Source organism: Erythrolamprus reginae, chromosome 4, assembly GCF_031021105.1.
Source record: "Erythrolamprus reginae isolate rEryReg1 chromosome 4, rEryReg1.hap1, whole genome shotgun sequence".
In the NCBI taxonomy this organism is placed as follows: Eukaryota; Metazoa; Chordata; class Lepidosauria; order Squamata; family Dipsadidae; genus Erythrolamprus; species Erythrolamprus reginae.
The window spans coordinates 72,673,401-72,694,177 of record NC_091953.1 but is presented as its reverse complement, the minus strand read 5'-3'; the positions used below and the strand labels follow the sequence as shown (position 1 = coordinate 72,694,177).

The 20,777-nt window shown below is 44.3% G+C and overlaps 1 protein-coding gene across 1 annotated transcript in view; it reads right to left on the bottom strand.

The window, feature by feature from the left end:
• Window positions 1-20,777, bottom strand: part of LOC139167142 (dystrophin-like) — a 1,540,372-nt gene that overhangs the window by 1,059,751 nt on the left and 459,844 nt on the right. Inside the window, exon 25 of the mRNA XM_070751563.1 lies at window positions 19,352-19,501. Within this exon, the coding sequence (XP_070607664.1) occupies window positions 19,352-19,501 (150 nt within the window). The remainder of the gene's footprint in view (window positions 1-19,351; window positions 19,502-20,777) is intronic.

Genomic DNA, 20,777 nt, shown 5'->3' with positions numbered 1-20,777 from the left:
GGCGACTGGGGGCGCAGTCGTGGAGGGATCTGACCGAAATGTCTGTCTTCGGAAGTATGGAGTCCCTCATCTGTCCTGTCTCCTTGCCGTCCTTGGTAGCACTTTCTTCTTATCTCTGCCCTCAATTAGAACAGAGTCCAATGACTCCCCAAAAAGCTTAGAGCCCTGGTAAGGAGTAGTGGCCAGGCGCCACTTTGATTTTGCGTCTGCCTGCCACGAACAAAGCCACACTAGACGCTGTGCCAAGAGATTGGTAGCCATTGCTCGGGATGAAAATCTTGCTGCTGCTAAGGTGGCATCCGTAGAAAACTCAGTGGTGGCGATGAGCTTATTGATGTCCTGGCGAAGCCGCATGTCCTCTGGGCCCAGTCTAGGAAGGATATCCTGTAACCACAGGATTGAGGCCCTATTAAAAAAGGAAGCCGCTGATGCTGCCCTTAAGGACCAGGCGGATAGTTGATGGATCCTTCTAATCAAGTTTTCCGCCTTTCTGTCATCAGGTCTCAGGCCATCCGCCATGTCTGATGGTACCACAGCGTTAGATATTAGTGCTGTGACTGGAGTATCCACCGAGGGGTACTGAAGTAGGTCCTCTACATCTGGATCAAAGGAGTAGAATTTTTTATCTAATGCCGAGGGACCCAGGGCTGCTGCTGGTTGCTGCCAGGGTCTCTTTATATTTTCTGCAAAAATAGGAACAGAAGGGAGGTGCTCAGATTCCTTCTGAGGCTCATTAATAAGTCTGGCCGCCAGCATAATGCCCACCTGTTGTCCTGCCGGTTTTTCTGCATTGTCTAAGATCAACATGGGCTTGGCCTTGTTCAAAAGGACTCTAAAGAGAGATGGTTTGAATAGGCCAGGGAGGGAGGGTTGGTCAGGTATGTTGGCCTCATCCTCAGAGAGTTCATTCTCTGGGTCAGTGGGCATCTCTCTTGGGCCCCTTTCCTCCTGAAAGGAATCATGTAAGGACGGGGTGGGTGTAGGAGCCGCCCAAAGGTCCTGTGTACTTGCACGAGGTAGTAATGGGGATGGGCGCTGCTGAGCACCCACCGCGATGCCTTGTGAGTATGCAGACACTATCATATCTTGCAATGATGGTGACATAGTCTGCCAATTGTCCATGGGGCCCCTGAGGCCTGCTGCAGTTGGAGTAAAGGTAGCAGCTGCAGGCTGGGAAGGTTGAGACCATGGTTGGCAAGCTGGTCTGGTCCACTCTGCCCTTTGTATCCCCTCAGATGGCCGGGGGGGCACTCACTGGGTGGTCAGGGGACAGATCTCCCATTCCAGCTAGGGGAGGACCCTCAAAGGCAACTGTTATAATTAAGGGGCCTTGGTGGAGGGGTGGAATAGTGCTGGTTGATGGGCTAGGCCCTTGTCTTGGCCTGGCCATTTCCAGCTGAGCCTCATGGGCCTTAATTTTCTTCTCTGCCTCCTTTAAGGCTGCTGAGATTTGAGAACTCTTCCCCTTAGGCTTGGAGCTATGGCCTTTATCCTTCCCTTTGACTACTGAGGAGAGAGCAGGGTCACTGGGATTGCTTTGTTGTTGAGACATATTGGGGTGAAATAACACTCACGGTACTCTTTGCTATGAACGGCAGTTCTAGCCCTTGGAGAGAGAGACAATGTCAAAATGAGCGAAAAACTTGTCCCCTGAGGAATGTGTCTTCGATCTGACTGGTAGTGGTTAAGGCCCTAGTAATGCCCCCTTTTTAAAATGGCAGCCGTCGGGTGAGTGGAATTAGCTTACTCATTCCCAATTGCCGAAACTGCCTCCTAAATGACGTCCTGAGGCAGGGCGGGAAATTCAAGCTCCAAGATGTCGGAGGTATTGCCAAGAGACCTTGTTATCACCCTCAAAATGGCGGGCGGAACCTCAGGCGGCAAAGAATTCCTGCAGAGGCTTTTTGCCTCAATCGCTGTGGCAGCCGCTCCTTTCAGCTGTTAGCCACTTCCCCAGTGGAGCTTGACAAGCGGTAAATTGAGCCGCTTCACAGCTGATCCCCTCACTTCAGGGATTGCCTGTTAGCCCCCTGCTGTGAGTCCTTGTAATGCTTTCAGGATTGGAGGTTTGATCGGATGGCCGATAACGGTGAGGGCGGCGGCAGGGGGGGCGGGGGGGGGGTATGATTGCGGATGTCAGGGACCCCAGTCCAGCAATCTCTGTCTACAAGGCAATACTCCGGAGAGCAGTGGCCTCTCAGGGATTGTAGAGTTGGAGAGCAATACCCCGGAGGGCAGTGGCTCTCAATCTTCTTGGAATATTTCCTCTTCCTCCTATAAAAAAAGAAAGAAGAGATTATTAAGGAAGGAAAAATCTTTATTCTCTCTGGAGAAGAAACTCATAGTCCCTACACTATGACTGAGTTTTTAAGACTGGCGTAAGAGGGGCAGTGGTGGGCGGGAAATAAAAAAATATGTTAATTTTTAACTCAGTTCCTGCCAATGAGGCTGAAGAATAACCCACATTGGACTCTCCAAGCAGTGCAGTGGAGAACATGAGCCGTTGCCCTAGCTCAGCTTCAACATGCATGTGTGTGCCAGCGAGCTGATTTTTGGCTTGCGGGGAGGCTATGAGAGGGCATTTTTGGCTTCCAGAGAGCCTCCAGGGGGATGAGGAAGGTGGTTTTTACCCTCCCCCTGGTTCTGGGAAGCCTTTGGAGCCTGGGGCAAGTGAAATATGAATCTACTGGGCCCATTTCTGGCCTCCGAGGGGCAGGGGAAGGTGTTTTCGCCATCCCCAGGCATTGAATTATGGGTGTGGGCACTCGGTATACACAATAATTCACTCCCACACTCTTTTGGCACCCAAGGAAAAAAAGTTTTGCCATCACTGGAAATGTTTCCTCTAATTTTTTTTCAGTGTGGGCAGAAAAGTATAATGTCTGAGTGGCACATTTTCATGCCTGGGCATGGATTGGTTAGAAGGTCTTCTGCGAAAGTCGCAAGTGTGAAAAAGGGGCAGGGCCGTTGTGACTTTGAACAGTCAGTAAATGAACTGTTGTAAGATGAGGACAACCTGCCTTCCCCCCTAGATATTTTCTGTGGAGCTTCAAAATGGACTCCTGATCTGCTGATCTGCTTCTAAAAGAGTGCACTGGTCAAACAGATAATCCTCAACTTCTGTTTTGACCCCAATGGTGGCCAACGTTTCTATCTCCTGAGTAAGACAGTTAAGTGAGTTCTGCCTCACTTTACCACCTTTCTTGCCACAATCATTAAGTGAATCCCTGCAGTTGCTTGTCAGAAGATCCCAAAAGATGTTCACATAACCCTGGGACATTGCCACTATCATAACTACAGACCAGTTCTCAAGTGTCCAAAGTTTGATCCAATAACCCCTTTATTTTTCTAACAAACCCCTTCCTTCCTAGAAGGAAGAATAGCAAGAATAAAATGGAAAGGGGGATTAAAAGGGGATAGAAAAAAATTAAAAAGAAAAGGGCTCAGATTAAAGATTGGAGTTTGAGAAGGGTTGATTAAGCTTGGAGTATTGTTTTGTTTGCTCCTTTTCAACTTTAATTATTTTTTCTATTTAGATATATGAATTTAGGAATTGCTGATCTGTTTTAATAAAGTTAGAAGTATTGATTATAATAAGATATGTAGTAGGTGATATTGATTTGAATTAATGCATAAATGGAAGTGAATTTAGAATTGTTGGGGAGATAAATGATGTTAATGATTTTTAATTGATTGAAAATAGAGAATATTTAGAATTTTTTTCCTTTTTTTTCTTTTCTCAAATTGACTGAAATTTAAGATTAATTAAGTAAGAAATGTAGATAAGTATTAATTGGCTGAAATAATTTTTAAATTTGGGATTAGGTAAAGGTGCTATTTAGAGGGGGGAAGAAGTCTGAAATTCGTATATGTTTATGTTTTGTTTTAAATTTTCTTTTGTTAACATCTGATTGGCTATACAAGGTTTTCTTGGTTTATAGAAAAATGTATAATGAAAGGAAGGAAGCACTTTGTCATAATGGTTAATAAGTTGGAAATATAATTGGTGTACTTTTTGAAGGAACATTAAGGAGGGAATTTAATTAAAAGAAAATGTATGTAACTGGATGACAAAATTAGAAAAAAAACTTTTGCAACTTTTTTGATGATTGATATTAGTTACTAACAAAATACGGTACTGCATTTTATACATGGAAAATTAGATGGTACACTGTATTGTTTGAATGTATGTTGAGAGAAAAAGTCCTTCCTTCCTCTGTCCCTCCATTTATTTCATTCTTCCTCCTTCCTTCCTTCCTTCCTTGTTCCCTCCATTTCTCCTGCCTTCCTGCCTTCCTTCTTCCCTCCATTTCTCCTTCCTTCCTTCTTTCCTTCCTTCCTTTCTTCTTCCCTCCATTTCTCCTTCCTTCCTTCTTTCCTTTTTTCCTTTCTTCCTTGTTACCTCCATTTCTCCTTCCTTCCTTCCTCTCCACTTTTATTTCCCTCCCCCTCTTTCCCTTTTCTTTCTTTCTCTCTTTCTTTTCCCTCTTTTCCCTCTCTCTCATTCTCTTCCTCCAGGACTACTCTCATTTCTGTGCAGCTACTGAAATGTATCTTACATGCGTTGCACTTGGAAAGCAATCAACTCAGCACAAGAATCTCCCCACAATCAAAACAGGTTGGCAGCAGTGGCCATTCATTCAGTTCCCCTGAACTCGACATAAGGGTCCCCCCACAATCAGAACAGGTTGTCCCCAAGCTCAGCCAACCTTTATATCTGCTTGTGTGTTTGACTCCACTTGCCGTTATGATGACCTCATCTCCCTTGGCCTCTCCTACCTCTTCCTCTACAAGGACCCTCACCAAGCTCAGCTGCTTTCTACCCAGATACTGGCGAGGCTGAAAGCCATGCTTCCAAACCCGAGCCATCCCCTGCCACCTGTAAGATGTGTGGCGCTCATTTCAAAGACAAGGCCTCCTCTTCCAAAAAGCAAGAGGCCCACTCCTCCTCTGAGTGGAAGAGAGGCCAGAGGAAGCTGCACCTGGAATTCGACAAGGCCAACAAAGATCTCTTGCTGAGAAGGATCCTGCCAGCTTCTCTCCCAGGAAGGGACCAATAACCGGCGGGACTCCACCTTGGCTTGCCTGTCCCTCCGAGGTGGAGCAGGGAGCTTGCGCACAAGTCAGGCACAATCCCCACCTCCTCCCTCAGTGCTGCCTCAGGGCAAAATTCTGCACCCCATCATGCGCCTCTGGGTGGGGGAGAGTGAGCACTCCACCACGAGCTTTAAAGAGAAAGGCAGAGAGAGGGCGGGGTGAGAGCTCCAGTTTGGGCAGCGCCATCAATGGAGCAAGAGGAACGACCATCGCTTTTTCCCCACAGGGCACACACACACACATTCCTGCGGTGCTGCCCAAACTAGAGCTCTTGCCTCACCCTCTCTCTGCCTTTCTCTTTAAAGCTCATGGCGGAGTGCTCAGCCTCACCCCCAGAGGCGCATGGTGAGCTGGTAGCAGAATGGGGAGCTCGCGCACGCGTGACATTCGAAGGAGAAAAACCTTCACTGGTGGAAGACTTCCCTACACTTTCCTTGCTGCCCCCCCCAACTCAAGTGCGCGGCTCCGCTGTGCAGCCTTGAAAAAGGCTGTGCGGTGGTTTGTGTTTGGGTGCGTGGCCGCACAGCTCCGCACCTCAGAGGGAATACTGATCACTGGTCTAGAACAATAATAAAGCAGTCTTTAAAAAATAAGTCTAGTAATTTGAACATTCTATAAATATTTATAGTTATTGACTTACCTCCTTGCATCCAGATTCGGCAACTGACTAGCACAAGAAAATAAAATTCTGCCTCTGCTCCCAATTTGCCTCCTTGCAGCTAAAGCTGCACTTTAGTTTCACTTTCATTTTAGCCATGGCTTGCCTTTCAGCCTCAGTCAGCTGAGAGTCGGGAAGCTGATAATGAGTTGCTTGGCTTAACAGCCTCTGTTCTATTTGTTGCAAGGAGGTAAATTACTAGGAATCAGAGGCCAAAGGGTGGGGGTGGATGGGGCTACATTTGGTATATAAGACGTACCTTCTTTTGGGGGGGGGGTGTAAAAAGGTACAACTTATACTCCAAAAATATAGTGTGCATTATTTTATAAAAACTTTATTTATTTTAGATTCTATTCCTCTCATCTATGACAACTATGGGCAATTTATAATTTATAGACAATATTACAGATTAATTGCTAGCAATTAACTTTTTTAAAAATAATATTTTTTTATTAAACACATGACAAAACCAACAGTAAACATTCAAAAGACAAAAGATATAACAACCTGGGGCATTTATAGCCCTCTATCTACCAAAAGTTATTATCAGATATAATCATAATATAACCATTTACTAAATATTTATGTCACTCTCTAGCTAAAAAAAAATCATATTTCAAATACTTCTATTTTTAATTATACAATATAAATTATGAAGTCTTTACATAGTTCCTTCAGAATACACCATTATACCTTTCTGTAATTTATTGCTTCTCTCTTTCAACCAATCATAGAATTTATTCCAGACTGATTACTATAGTCTCCTCTTTTTCTTTTAGTTATCTAGTTAACATATCCATTTCAGTGCACTCTATTATCTATTATACTTATGTCTTCCTCTTTGGTCATCTCCATATTTTTCCAAAACTGTCTGTATATAATTCTTGTTATATTTTATTATTTTATTGAATGCCCAAAGTTTTTTACCCAACTAATCATAGGTTCTTTCACTATCTCCTCTTCTGTTTTATATCTAATTAAAATTTGTAAATTTTGCCAGTTATTTTTTCCTCTGTACCTAGAAGTATCCTGTCAAAGTTGTTATGTTTGATCTGAAAGCCATACACTTTGTTATCCCTTTGAAATTTAATTTGGATCTGCGAATAGGTCAACCAATCCAATTCTATTTGGTTTTTGGCCAGTTCTTCCCTGCTTCTCAATTTTTGTTGTTGGTTTATGTTATTGGCACGTGGATTCTTCCTTTGTTCTGATCTGCATAGGTCAGAGTAGAACAGATTGGAACATCACCCACTCAATCCACTGTATAGGCTTCTTGATGTCATGGATCAACTACGAGTCAATAGCCACGCCCTATGCCAGGATGTCCAAAACCTAATGAATCAATTAGCAGTTTTACAAAATCAGATTCAGCAACCCGTTCCTCCCCCAGTTCTCCCCTCTCCCAGACCCAGATGTAATTTGGCCTTACCAGATAAATTTACCAGAGAACATATAAATTTCCAGCTTTCATAGACCAATGTAGAATGTATATAGACACCTCGTTGGCAGACATTCCTCAAGATACCATGAAAATTGCTTTTATCCTGAGTTTGTTATCTGACTGTGCTTCCATTTTAGTCAGGCAAGACCCACTCTTGAAAAATTATGCTGCTTTTTATAATCAGATGCAGCAAGAATTTGCTTACTCCCTATGCATTCAAAAAGCCACTAGACATTTAAGACAATTAAGACAAGATCCAAGATGCATGGCTAATTAAATCAATGATTTCTGTCAACTAAGTCAACAATTAAATTGGAATGAGGACACCCTAATGGAAATCTTTCAGGTTGGGCTGTCTGTTAAGCTACTGAATGAAATGACTCACAGTGCCATTCCTCCTACCCTGAATGAACTGTATCATAATTGTTTAGATATTGAAATAAGAATGCAGCCTAGGGATGATCGCCTTGCTAGGCAGTTTGGTCCAGTTTCTGATGGCCATATGCCAGTCCCTGCCCCTCATCATGGGGCCCCGATGACATCTGTTAAACCACCTATCCCTGCTCCCAAACATTTCTTTCAGATACCACATGCATACCCTGGGGTTTGTGCAGCGGCCGTCCAGAGAAGAACCTATGGATCTAAGGGCAGTCCCAGAACTTTGTTTCATTTACAGTGTGTGGACCACATAGGCCAAGTCTGTGCAGCACAGGTACCAGGGCCAACAAACTTCACATTGCTGGCCGACCTCTCAGACTTTGCAGATGTTTTTAGCAAGAAAGAGGTGTGCCATTTGCCCTCGCGTTGACCATATGATTGTACCATTGAACTGCTGCCAAACACCAACCTCCTGGGGGGATGCATTTGCTCAATGTCACAAGTTGATCGTGTTACAGGACTTTTTGTACAAAAAACCTGGCCAGGGGTTTCATCCAACCCTCATCATCGCCTTTGTCAGCCCCAGTCTTGTTTGTGAAAGGAAAACCAGATATTTACACCTATGCTGCGACAATCGGAAACTGAATGCCATTACTGTGCGCAACCGGTATCCTTTGCCTTTTATTCCTGAACTCATGGAAAGTCTTCGATCGGCAACCATCTTCACCAAGATCGAATGCGGGGTGCCTACAATCTGGTATGCATCTGAGAGGGGGATGAGTGGAAGAACATACTAGGACCTAGTATGGCCATTTCAAGGCCAGTTAGCTTGGCATCAGTTATAGTTAAAATGATGGAGACTCTACTCAAAAAGAGGATAAATCAGCACCTAAAAAACAATAACTTATTGAACCCAAATCAGCATGGCTTTACTGAAGGCAAATCATGTCACACTAATCTCATTGATTTCTTTGACTATGTCACAAAGGTGTTGGATGAAGGTGGTGCCGTGGATATTGCCTATCTGGACTTCAGCAAAGCCTTTGATACGGTTCCACATAAAGAGCTGATAGATAAATTAGTGAAGATTGGACTTAATCCCTGGATAGTTCAGTGGATTTGCAGCTGGCTGAAGCATAGACATCAGAGAGTTATTGTTAATGGCGAGTATTCTGAGCAGAGACAGGTTACAAGCGGTGTGCCACAAGGGTCTGTTCTGGGTCCTATTCTTTTTAATATGTTTGTGAGTGACATAGGGGAAGGTTTGGTAGGGAAGGTTTGCCTATTTGCCGATGACTCTAAAGTGTACAATAGGGTTGATATTCCTGGAGGCGTCTGCAATATGGTAAATGATTTAGCTTTACTAGATAAATGGTCAAAGCAATTGAAACTGCAGTTTAATGTTTCCAAATGTAAAATAATGCACTTGGGGAAAAGGAATTCTCAATCTGAGTATTGTATTGGCAGTTCTGTGTTAGCAAAAACTTCTGAAGAGAAGGATTTAGGGGTAGTGATTTCTGACAGTCTCAAAATGGGTGAGCAGTGTGGTTGGGCGGTAGGAAAAGCAAGTAGGATGCCTGGCTGCATAGCTAGAGGTATAACAAGCAGGAAGAGGGAGATTGTGATCCCGCTATATAGAGCACTGGTGAGACCACATTTGGAATACTGTGTTCAGTTCTGGAGACCTCACCTACAAAAAGATATTGACAAAATTGAACAGGTCCAAAGACGGGCTACAAGAATGGTGGAAGGTCTTAAGCATAAAACATATCAGGAAAGACTTAATGAATTCAATCTGTATAGTCTGGAGGACAGAAGGAAAAGGAGGGACATGATCGAAACATTTAAATATGTCAAAAGGTTAAATAAGGTTCAGGAGGGACGTGTTTTTAATTGGAAAGTGAACACAAGAACAAGGGGACACAATCTGAAGTTAGTTGGGGGAAAGATCAAAAGCAACATAAGAAAATATTATTTTACTGAAAGAGTAGTAGATCCCTGGAACAAACTTCCAGCAGACGTGGTTGGTAAATCCACAGTAACTGAATTTAAACATGCTTGGGATAAACATATATCCATCCTAAGATAAAAATACAGGAAATAGTATAAGGGCAGACTAGATGGATCATGAGGTCTTTTTCTGCTGTCAGTCTTCTATGTTTCTATGTTTCTAAGTATACGGTCATGCCCTTTGGACTAACAATGCTCTGGCTGTTTTCCAACACTTCATGAACGACATTTTCCAGGATTTATTAAACCAATCTGTTGTGATTTACCTCGATGACATCCTGATCTATTCCCTGGCACATGTGAGTCACCTCCAGCATCTCCGGCAAGTCCTGCAACATCTGAGATAACATCACTTATATGACAAGTTAGAGAAATGTCAGTTTTACTAGACCACCATTGAATTTCTGGGACATCTTATTTCTCCAGAAGGCATCACTATGGATCCTGGCAACGTAGAGGCCTTGCAAACATAGCAACCCCCATGTCTGGTGAAAGATGTGCAGAGATTCCTGGGGTTCGCAAACTATTACTGGGCATTCATCCCGTAGTTTGCCAACCTGATCTCACCCCTCACTTGGCTTCTACAAGAGAAAGTGGCATTCCAGTGAGGTGATGCTGAGCAGTGGGCTTTCATGAAGGAATCCATCCTCAAACATCCAGACTCTCATCATCCCTTTGTGGTGGAGGCTGACGCATCAGACATTGCTGTAGGAGCCATTCGTTTTCAGACATGCCAGGATGGCAGGCCCTTGTTCCTGTAGACACAGTAGATTTACGAAGACAGATTTGGGAAGCACAGCAACAGGATGACTTTGTGAAGCAACAGAAGCAAGAGATTGGCTCCGACTTGCCTTGGACAGTTTCCGAGGGCCTGCTATGCTTCCGAGACCAGTTGCATGTTTCCGCTGGGCCTCTCTGGGACATAATCATGAAACAGTGCCATGACAACCCTGCAGCTGGACATTTTGGTCTCTTCAAGACTCTACACCTAGTATCTTGGACTTTTTGGTGGCCTAGACTCTGGCATGATGTCCATTCCTACGTGAACTCTTGTGTTCATAACCGCCAAGCCAAGACAGCTATGGGAGCACCTCCTGGACTGTTAAAACCTCTGCCAATGCCAGAGAGACCTTGGAGAGCTATTTCCAGGGACTTCCTGACAAATCTACCTGTTTCTGCAAGTTTCATGACTGTACTCGTGATGGTGGACATGCTGACCAAGATGGCACATTTCATTCCCTGTTGAGGAGTGCCGATGGCTCAGGTCACAGCTTGTCTGTTTATTCAGCATATCATTCAGCTACACGGTCTGCCGGACAAAGTGGTGTTCAACAGAGGAGTCCAGTTCACTGCTAAGTTCTGGAAATAACTTAAATCCAATTATGCCTAGCATCCACACAGCACCCAGAGACTGATGGAAGCACAGAGAAAGTGATTGGCATCCTAGAGCAATACCTGCATTGTTTTGTCAACAACCAGCAGAAAGATTGGTCAATGTATCTCCCCGTGGCTGAGTTTCCTTTTAACAACTTCCAGCACACTTCCACTCAAACCGTTCTTTGCCAACTATCTTTGCCAACTATTGTGGATCTAACTTTCGATGAGGCAACTCCGAGGCAATGTACTTCGTGGACAGCCACACCTGATCTCCAATGGCCAATGGGGGGACGTCTCACCGGGTCCGATCAGCAAATAGCTTGTAATCCTCCTTGGCCTTGAGCAGATAATGTTTCACCATCTCATGCACTGCATGAAGTTCCGAGAGGAAGTCCTCCGCCGCCGGGACTGGGGAATCTAACAAGGTTAGTGAAAAAACCCGAGGATGGAACCATAACTGGCATAGAAGGGCATGATTCTTATGGATGTGTGATGGGAGTTATTGAAAGCAAACTCGGCCACCGGGAGACAGTATGACAAGTTGGACTGCCGGTCCGACACAAAACACCGCAAATATTGCTCGAGAATGCCAATGACTTTCTTGGTGCCACCATCAGTCTGAGGGTGCTGTGTCGATACGAGACAAACCTGCACCTGTAAAGCGGACATGAGTTCTCTCTAGAACCGTGCCATGAATTGAGTCCCCTGGTCCGACACCACCTGATCTGGAAGCCCAGGGAGCTGGAAAATGTTCTTTAGGAATAGTTGGGCAGTGACCTGACTGTGGGCACTCGGCGGCATGGAATGAAATGTGCCATTTTAGTCAGCATGTCCACCACCACCATCACTGTGATGAATCCTGAAGACACTGGCAAGTGAGTTACAAAGTCCATGGGCACAGCTCCCTATGGCCTCTTGGGCATTGGCAATGGTTGTAACAATCCTGGTGGGGCTCCTGTAGCGTACCTGACCACATGACAACGTTCACAAGTGTTGACATAGGATTGTACATCATCATGGAGCCATGGCCACCAGAACGTTCGTGATACTAAGTCCAAAGTCTTGAACAATCCAAAATGACCAGCGGCAGGATTGTCATGACATTGGGACATGATTAAATCGCGAAGCAGCCCTGCTGGCACGTACAACTGCCCCCATTACCAGAGCAGTCCATCCGCAAATGTCCAGGGAGAATTGGGCACCATCTCCCACACCCGCTGTGCCACAAAATGCCCCCCTGCTGAATCTCTCGAATACGCCTCTGCAAATCGATGGGGTCATGGGTGGCAGCCAAAGCTTCCACGGGCAGGATAGTTTGTAATGGGGCCGGGTGTTTGGGATGCATGAACTCAGGTTTTCAAGATAAAGTGTCTGCTTGAGGGTTTTTAAAACTTGGCATGTACTGGATCTGAAAGTTGAACCGCACAAAGAAGAACAATCAACGTATCTGTTGTTGGTTCAACTTTCGGGCTGTTTACAGGAACTCCAGATTCCGATGGTCCGTCCCGACCTCCACCTGATGCCGAGCTCCCTCAAGATGATGCCTCCACGACTCAAATGCAGACTTGACAGCCAACAATTATTTCTCCCAGATCATATAATTGCGTTCTGAGGGTGTGACCTTGTGGGAGTGGTAGGCGCACAGGAACAGAGTTCCTCCCTCGGGATGGGCCTGAAGAAGCACAACGCCCATGGCGACATTGGAAGCATCGGTCTCCACGGCAAATGGCCGATGCGGGTCTAGATGCTGTAGCAGGGGTTCCTTCATAAACGCGTCCTTGAGAGCCATAAAGGCCTCCTGCTCAACCTCACTCCATTGAAATGGCATGTGTTTGTGCAACAGGCGGGTGAGGGGCGCGGGCAGGGTGGCAAAACCTGGGATGAACGTGCGATAATAATTCGCAAACCCCAACAATCTCTGCACGTCCTTCACCCTCCGTGGGGGTTGCCAGGTTTTGAGAGCCACCACCTTGCCCTGGTCCATGGCTATGTCCCCTGGAGAAATGATGTGCCCTAGAAATTCAATGGTGGTCTGAAACCTGACATTTCTCCAACTTGGCATACAAACTCTTCTCTCGCAAATGGTGCAGAACCCTGCGCAAATGCCCCAAATGACTGAACTGTGCTGGGGAGTACACTAGAATGTCATCAAGGTAAATGACCACAAAATGATCCAGCATATCCCTGAACACATCGTTCATCAGGTGCTGGAAAGGCATAACAGTGTATTCAAAATGCCCGTACCGGGTGCCGACGCCGTTTTCCACTCATCCCCCGGTCGTATCCTCACTGTGTAGATTGATCTTGGAAAACACTTTGGCAGCCCGCAGGCATTCCATCAATTCGGGAATCAATGGCAATGGGTACTGGTTGTGCACCATGATAGCATTCGGTAGCCGGTAATCACAGCACAAACGTAAATCCCCAGTCTTTTTCTTAACAAACAGAACAGGGGTGGACAGAGGTGAGGTCGAGTGCCTGATGAACCCTTTAGCAAGATTCTTGTCAATGAAGTCCTTGAGGGCCACTAGTTCAGGTTCAGACATGGAATATAACCAACCGGCAGGAAACTTGGCATCAGGAAATAGTTCAATGGCACAATCATACAGTCGATGGGGTGGCAGCCAATCTGCCTCCTTCTCATTGAAAACATCAGCGAATTCTGTGAGGCAGTCAGGTAAAACAGCCATGGGGATCCCAGGCCCTTGAGTAGTGCAAACATGACGATGATGGTCCACACACTGAGAAGGTGACTATGTTCTGGGACCACACCACATGAGGATTGTGCACACATAACCAAGACAATCCCAAAACTACAGGAAAATGGAGGCCTCGGGTAACGTAGAACTGGAGAGCCTCCTCGTGGGTCCCAATGACCATATGCACTGGCAAGGTCTGGAACTGGATGGGCCCGGACAACAAAACTCGCCCATCGATAGTTTCCACAATTAACAGAGGTTCCACAGGACACAATGGCAAAGAATGTCTCTACGCCAAAACCTCATCCAAGAAGTTCGTGATGGCCCCCGAATCCACGAGGACCAAAGCCGCGAGATGCCAAGTACAATGATCTACCTGGATTGTAGTGCAATCATTAAGTATTGGTACAATCCGGAGTCATCAGCCAAAGAGTTCTGAGAGGGTTGAATACCGGCCCGACCTAGAGTTGCCACCAAGCCAGGGCCCACTCGTTTCCCGACTGAGCCTCTGGCTGGGAAACCAGGGGAATGGAAACTGACACCGAGGAATCAGGGACATGGGGTGCAAACTCTGGCTCTGTCCTGGAGGAGTCGGGATGGCGGCAGTCAGCACGGGAGTGATCGGGACAGCGGCAGCAGCTGTGCTCCACTGTTTGCGAGGACAGGCATTCACAAAATGACCTCCCCCCCATAATAATAGCACAGACCTGTCACACGTCAATGAGCCCTCTCCTCAGGGGTCACATGGGATCGAACGAAGCTCACATCCATTGGTTCCCCCGGAGATGCACAATCTGCCATACGAGGAGGCAGGGCTGGCATGAAACAATGAGGCGCAGGAACCGGATACTGGACTGGCACAGATGGCATCCCCCGACGCGGAGCAGGCACAGGTGTGGTGCCAGAAACTTGGGGGGAGGACCACCCAGCCCAACGCACATCTCGGCCAGCAGCCAGGCTTCAATGGTCAGACAGTGCTGCTCCAGCCCATCCAGGGTGCACGGCAGGGCCTTGTGAACCAGCTCGTCCACCATAGCCTCGGACAAGCCGTCCTGGAACACCTCCATCAATGTGGCCTCATTACATTGCACCTGCACCATGAGGCCGCAGAAGTCACTCATATATTCCACCAATGGCCGCAAGCCTTGTTTCAATTGCTTCAACACCCTCATGGCCGTCTGCTCCCGCACAGGATCCGCAATCTGCCATCGCAACTGGTTGCAAAAAGCGGTGTAGTCCTTCAGCAGCGGATCATCTCAGTTCAACAATGGAGACACCCATGCTGCAGTGGCGCCGCCCAACAAACTGTAGAGGAACGCCACCTTCTCTGCATCCCTGGGAAAATGTATCATTTGTGCATTGATAAACAGCTGCACCTGTGTGAGGAAGGCAGAAAACATGCTACATTTGCCCCAAAACTTTTCAGGCATGGCCACAAAACACTTCCTCCGTGGTGGGGGCTGTGGAGCAGGAACCACCAGCTGCACCAGGGGAGGGGCTGGCTGCTGTGATAACACGTCCACCTGGTTCTGCAGAAGAACCACCGTCTGTGTCAGGGCTTGGATTTCCAAACGAAGGGCCTCAAACTCAGCCTGCATCTCAGCCATACTAGCAGCCATTGCAAAACAATTGCAGGAAAAAACAAAAGCAAACAGGAACAGGCCACAAAACCTGAACGATGTTTGTCTGAAAGGTGGGAGTTTATTATGCCGGGCTTCACACTACAAGCCCCCAATTAAGTCCAAAGGAGAAATTCAAACACACACATTTGTAAAGTAAACAAAGTTGGTTTATGAAAAGGAAAATACTGTCCAAAACCAAAGTGTTCTCCCGCACACAACAAGCCTTGAATGCTATGAAAAATAAAACAAAAGCAAAGCAGATAACACGCAGCTGTGAAAACGTCACAGCCATCACTCTACAAGAGTCCTCACGCTTAAACTTAACTGTGAATTAATCCAAGAGTCCTGTAAAATCCTGAAACAGTTCAAAGAGTCCTTGTACAATCCAGACGTAAAACACAGTTCTCTCTCTCTCTCTCTCTCCAAACGGATAAACTTCTACACCAAGAGGCAACAATGCTGGCAATTTATCAGCAGCCCCATTAGCCTAATTGCCCCAGCCACAGGTGTTCTCCCTTATTTCCTGTAATACTTGCGCAGTTGTTCCTTCCTTGACATCAACCTATGTCTGCGAACATCTATGAATGCCTCCTCTTCTGAATCTACCGATGATAATGATGATGATTCACTAATGGGGTAATTAGAGACTGGGCTGCTTGTAATTACCTCGTCTGTTGGTCCTACTTCACTAGAATCTTCCCCTGACACAGATGCTTCGCTGTCGGGAGCCGTTGGCAGTAAAACTGGCCTCTGATAATGTGAGGATTCTCTCACATCAACCCCCACAGTCCTTGGAGCAGGAGCTGGCCCAGAGCCAACATCAACACAGACCTATCAGCCTGACCTCAATACCAGGGAAGATTTTGGAAAAGATAATCAAGCAATAATTCAACCAACACCTAGAAACAAACAAAGTAATACCAAAAGCCAACATGGGTTTGCCAAAAACAGACCATGCCAGATTAATCTTATAGCATTCCTTGACAAAGTGACAAAATTAGTGGACCAGGGAAATGCTGTCAATGTGGTTTACTTGGACTTCAGTAAGACTTTTGACAAGGTAGTCTGTAACCTACTACTAAATAAAGTAGAAAAATGTGGGATGGACAACAACACCACCCAATGGCTTCAAAACTTGCTAATCATCTGCACTCAACGCATAGTGCTAAATGGAACTACAGTACAGTGTTCCCTTGATTTTCGCGGGTTCGAACTTCGCGGAAAGTCTATACCACGGTTTTTCAAAAATATTAATTAAAAAATACTTTGCGGGTTTTTTTCCTATACTGTACTACGGTTTTTCCCACCCGATGACGTCATATGTCATCGCCAAACTTTCGTCTGCCTTTAAGAAATATTTCTTTAAAATAAACTTTAATAAATAAACATGGTGAGTAATCATCTGAATGGTTGCTAAAGGAATGGAAAATTGTAATTTAGGGGTTTAAAGTGTTAAGGGAAGGCTTGTGATACTGTTCATAGCCAAAAATAGTGTATTTACTTCCGCATCTCTACTTCGCGGAAATTCGACTTTCGCAGGTGGTCTCGGAACGCATCCCCCGCGAAAAGCGAGGGAACACTGTACATCTACATGGAAGGATGGATGCAGTGGAGTACCCCAAGTCTCCATCTTCTTACTCTGGCCCAGTATTCTTCAACATTTTCATCAATGACTTGGATGAGGGGATAGATAGGGAACTTATAAAATTTGCAGATAACACCAAACTGGCAGGAATAGCCAACACCCCAGAAGACAGGTCCAAAATACAGAAAGATCTTGACAAACTTGAACAATGGGTGCTATCTAACAAAATGAAATTCAATAGTGAAAAAAGTAATGTTCTACACTTAGGCAAGAAAAACAAAACACACAGGTACAGTATATGTGGCACATTGCTCAACAGTAGCAACTGTGAGAGGGATCTTGGAGTTCTAGTGGACAACCATTTAAATATGAGCCACCAGTGTGCAGCAGCTCCCAAGAAAGATAACACAGTTCTAGGCTGCATTAACAGAGGGTTAGAATCAAGATCATGTGAAGTGTTAATACCACTTTATAATGGCCCTAATGCCATTTCATCCTGTGGGAACCTCTGATACCTCAGGTGAAGAATACCCTCAAGAATAATTTCTCTGGCCCAACAACCATCTGGGCCTGACAGGTTCTTCATCTAGGTCTAGATCCTCCAGTCATTCTGACTTATCTTGAGTGTGGTGCAGTCTAGGAAGGAACCAGATTGTAATCCTGTATATTGGAAACTTTCTCCTCTCATTCACTCTTGTTGCTGGACATTTAGATGCTCATTTCCCACAGTAGACTTCAGTCGCTGGGTTGACTGTTAAAGCAGAATTTGCCTAATGTCAGGATTGCATCTGTACAATCCCAAGGCAAGAAAACTCCTTCTCCATAGATTTAGAGAAAAAGTACTTTTTCTAGGACTGAATGTAGTCAGGCAAGATCTGAAGGAAAATACACAATGCACCTTCATTCAAAGTCCAGGAAAGAAAAACTCCAACTCCATGTTGATAGAGATGAGTACTTTTACTAGACAAAAACTGATAGTGACAAGAGGAAAGCAAGTTCTGAGACAAACGGTGTGTAAATTCATATACAAAAAAAATCCCCAAATCTTCCTTCATAGCCCACCTGGGCAATTCATCCAGTGCCCATGTCCCAAGATATCAGGTGGGTGGATCGGTTGTTTGGGCTTCTAAATCTGGTCCGTTGAAACCATTGACCTTGAAGCAGGCTATAAGCATGTCCATATAGCCTGGCAATATATGATGAGAACTGTCCTCCCTGACCTCCTAATCAAACACAAGTAGAGACATCTCTAGCATACTTCCCCATCCACCACCCAAATACCTAACCTCCCCTCCCCCCATTTCTATGGCAGCTGAAGCAAACAGGCAATGTGGAGGCTGATGCACAGGAAGAAATGAACTGAAACAAACCCAGAGCCCCCCACCCCACCCGGTAGCCAGGCAACCAGAGTGCAATTCTTGGCCAGGCAAATGTTTGGGAAAATGTTTGCATTCTGAAGCCAGGACTGTTGGCCTTGAAAATAACCCATTTGCTTGATTTTTTGCTAACACTTTTATATTCTGGAAAATGTAAAATACATAACTAACAAACTTTAAGGCATTTGTAATTGTAAAAATTACATTGTGGGAATTTTTAATAGAAGAGTTACTGGGGAGTAGATATTAAATAGAGTATATATAGAAATAGAGATTAAGTAGAGTATATATAGAACATCCCTAAAATAATAACATTTTTAACCCAAAACACTATTTTAAAGTAATTTTTCATGGACTTTCATAAAAGACAACACCTTATAATATGTCTTACTGGCTACTTTGTTTATTTGTGTCATATTGGAGTCTCATATTGTACCAAATAAATATTAATCAGCTGGTTTGAATTACAATTACTCCTAAACAGGAATCAAGACCTGGACAAATCAAGTATTTTGCAGGTTGCAGCCAATAAAAGGTGCAATAAAGGCTGTTTTCTCTACTTTATATGCATACATCTTTAGACCCTTATTAGAATAGCTGGGACCACTTAGCTATTAAACGGCATAATTTGTTGGAAGGTTAAGCATTTTGTTTAGCTCCAAAATAAATTAGAATTTAAAATAGCAAAATTAAATTATCATTAATGTTGAAAACAAGTATTTATAGATACATTTAAAGATTAATGTGCTGCTTCTTTCTTCAGTAGAATTTGGTACTTCCAAATAGAAAATGATTGCAGTATACATTACTGTGACAGCCAACAATATCCTTAGATTGAGAATGTAAGAATACACAGACATGCAAATTTATTGAAAGTACAGCAAAAAGGTTACAATTTTTAATGTACACGAAACACATTGAACATTATTTATTTAGATCATCCAAATAATTCAGACAATATTTTTTTTATTTGCATTCAACTATTTATTATTACTTTTTTAAAATTATAGAATAGTAAATAATTTATAAGTTTATCTTTATATAGAGCCACCCAGCATTTATGCCTAAAATAGTGTTTAAAGCAAAAAATTAGAAGAGAGAAATATACCTCCTGTTGTAGCTCTTCCCATCGAACGTTGAATTTTTCAAGTTTCTTGTTGATAAATTCATCCAAAACTCCACCATCTATTAAAGTCTGTGCCAGTTCACAAATCCGATTGCGATTATCTTCTGGATGTTGCCTTAGTATTTCCAGAGACTAAAAAATATTCATAAAAGGTATTATTGAGAAATTTCATTTATATAAAAAAAACACAAATATTTCATTTCTGTTTTTCAAGCTTCTGAGGTAGACCAAATTAAGAAATCAAAATTGCAGGAATATCAGACCTATTTTATTGAGACAGATTACCATAACAGACTCCTGCATGCCTGATTATGCTTTACTTCCTATGCCCCAGTGACTAAGGGAAGAACCTGCTTGAATTTCTTCTGAATTTTACCAGAACTTAAAATGTTGCACTTCCCATTACTTACATAATAGTTCTTATTTATTTATGAAAAAATCACTATAACTCTCTATATCATTAAAGATGAAGATTATCATAAGAAAGGTAACCAATTGATGATTTTTAAAATAAAAACATTACCTTTGGGCAAAGGGTCTTGAGGATAGCCTCATTAGATCTTTACGTTTGGTTGGGTATATAATGGAAAAAGGTGCTCTTATCAGCTAAACTGGTCCTAAGCTGTTGGGATTTTATATTTGAAAACCTGAGCTATGAATTGGATTGATAGCCAGTGGAGATGGCAAAGTATAGACATAATGTTTTATTTCTTTATTTTGTCAAGTAAGTACAGTGGTACCTCTACTTAAGAACTTAATTCGTTCCATGACCAGGTTCTTAAGTAGAAAAGTTTGTAAGTAGAAGCAATTTTTCCTATAGGAATCAATGTAAAAGCAAATAATGCATGCAAACCCATTAGGAAATAATTAAAAGCTCGGAATACAGGTGGGAGGAGGAGGAGGAAGAAGAGGAGGAGGATAGTCGCTGCTGAAGGAAGAAGGTGAGGTGAGGGGAATTTTTAAAAATCCAAAACTTTAAGGCTTAAAAAAAAAGAGGGACTATGAGGTGGCGAGAAGGCGTGAGGTTGCCTCCCATACATTGCGCCAGAGAGAGAAACCCAGGCGGATGAGAGGGGGGAACTTCCCACTTCTTTGAACAAAAGGTGGCGGCTGCTGCTGCTACCTGCTTCCTCTTCCTTCCCATGCTGAAGGGCTCCCCTCTTCTCTTGCTTGTTTGCTTTGTAGCCGGTGCCTTTCCATCACTGTGGTGACTCCTCGGTTTGGCTAAAGCTGAGTTGATTCAGCCAGGGTGAAGCGTCCCCTTTTGCCTTTCCATAGCCAGACGCTCCAGAAGGCAACCTCGCGCCTGGTGTGTGGGAGGCAGCACGAGGGAGTCAGCACAGCGAAGTAGTTTATTCTCCAATTGCCCAGAGAAAGGAAAATGCTCCAGGGCGAAGGGAGCCTTTCT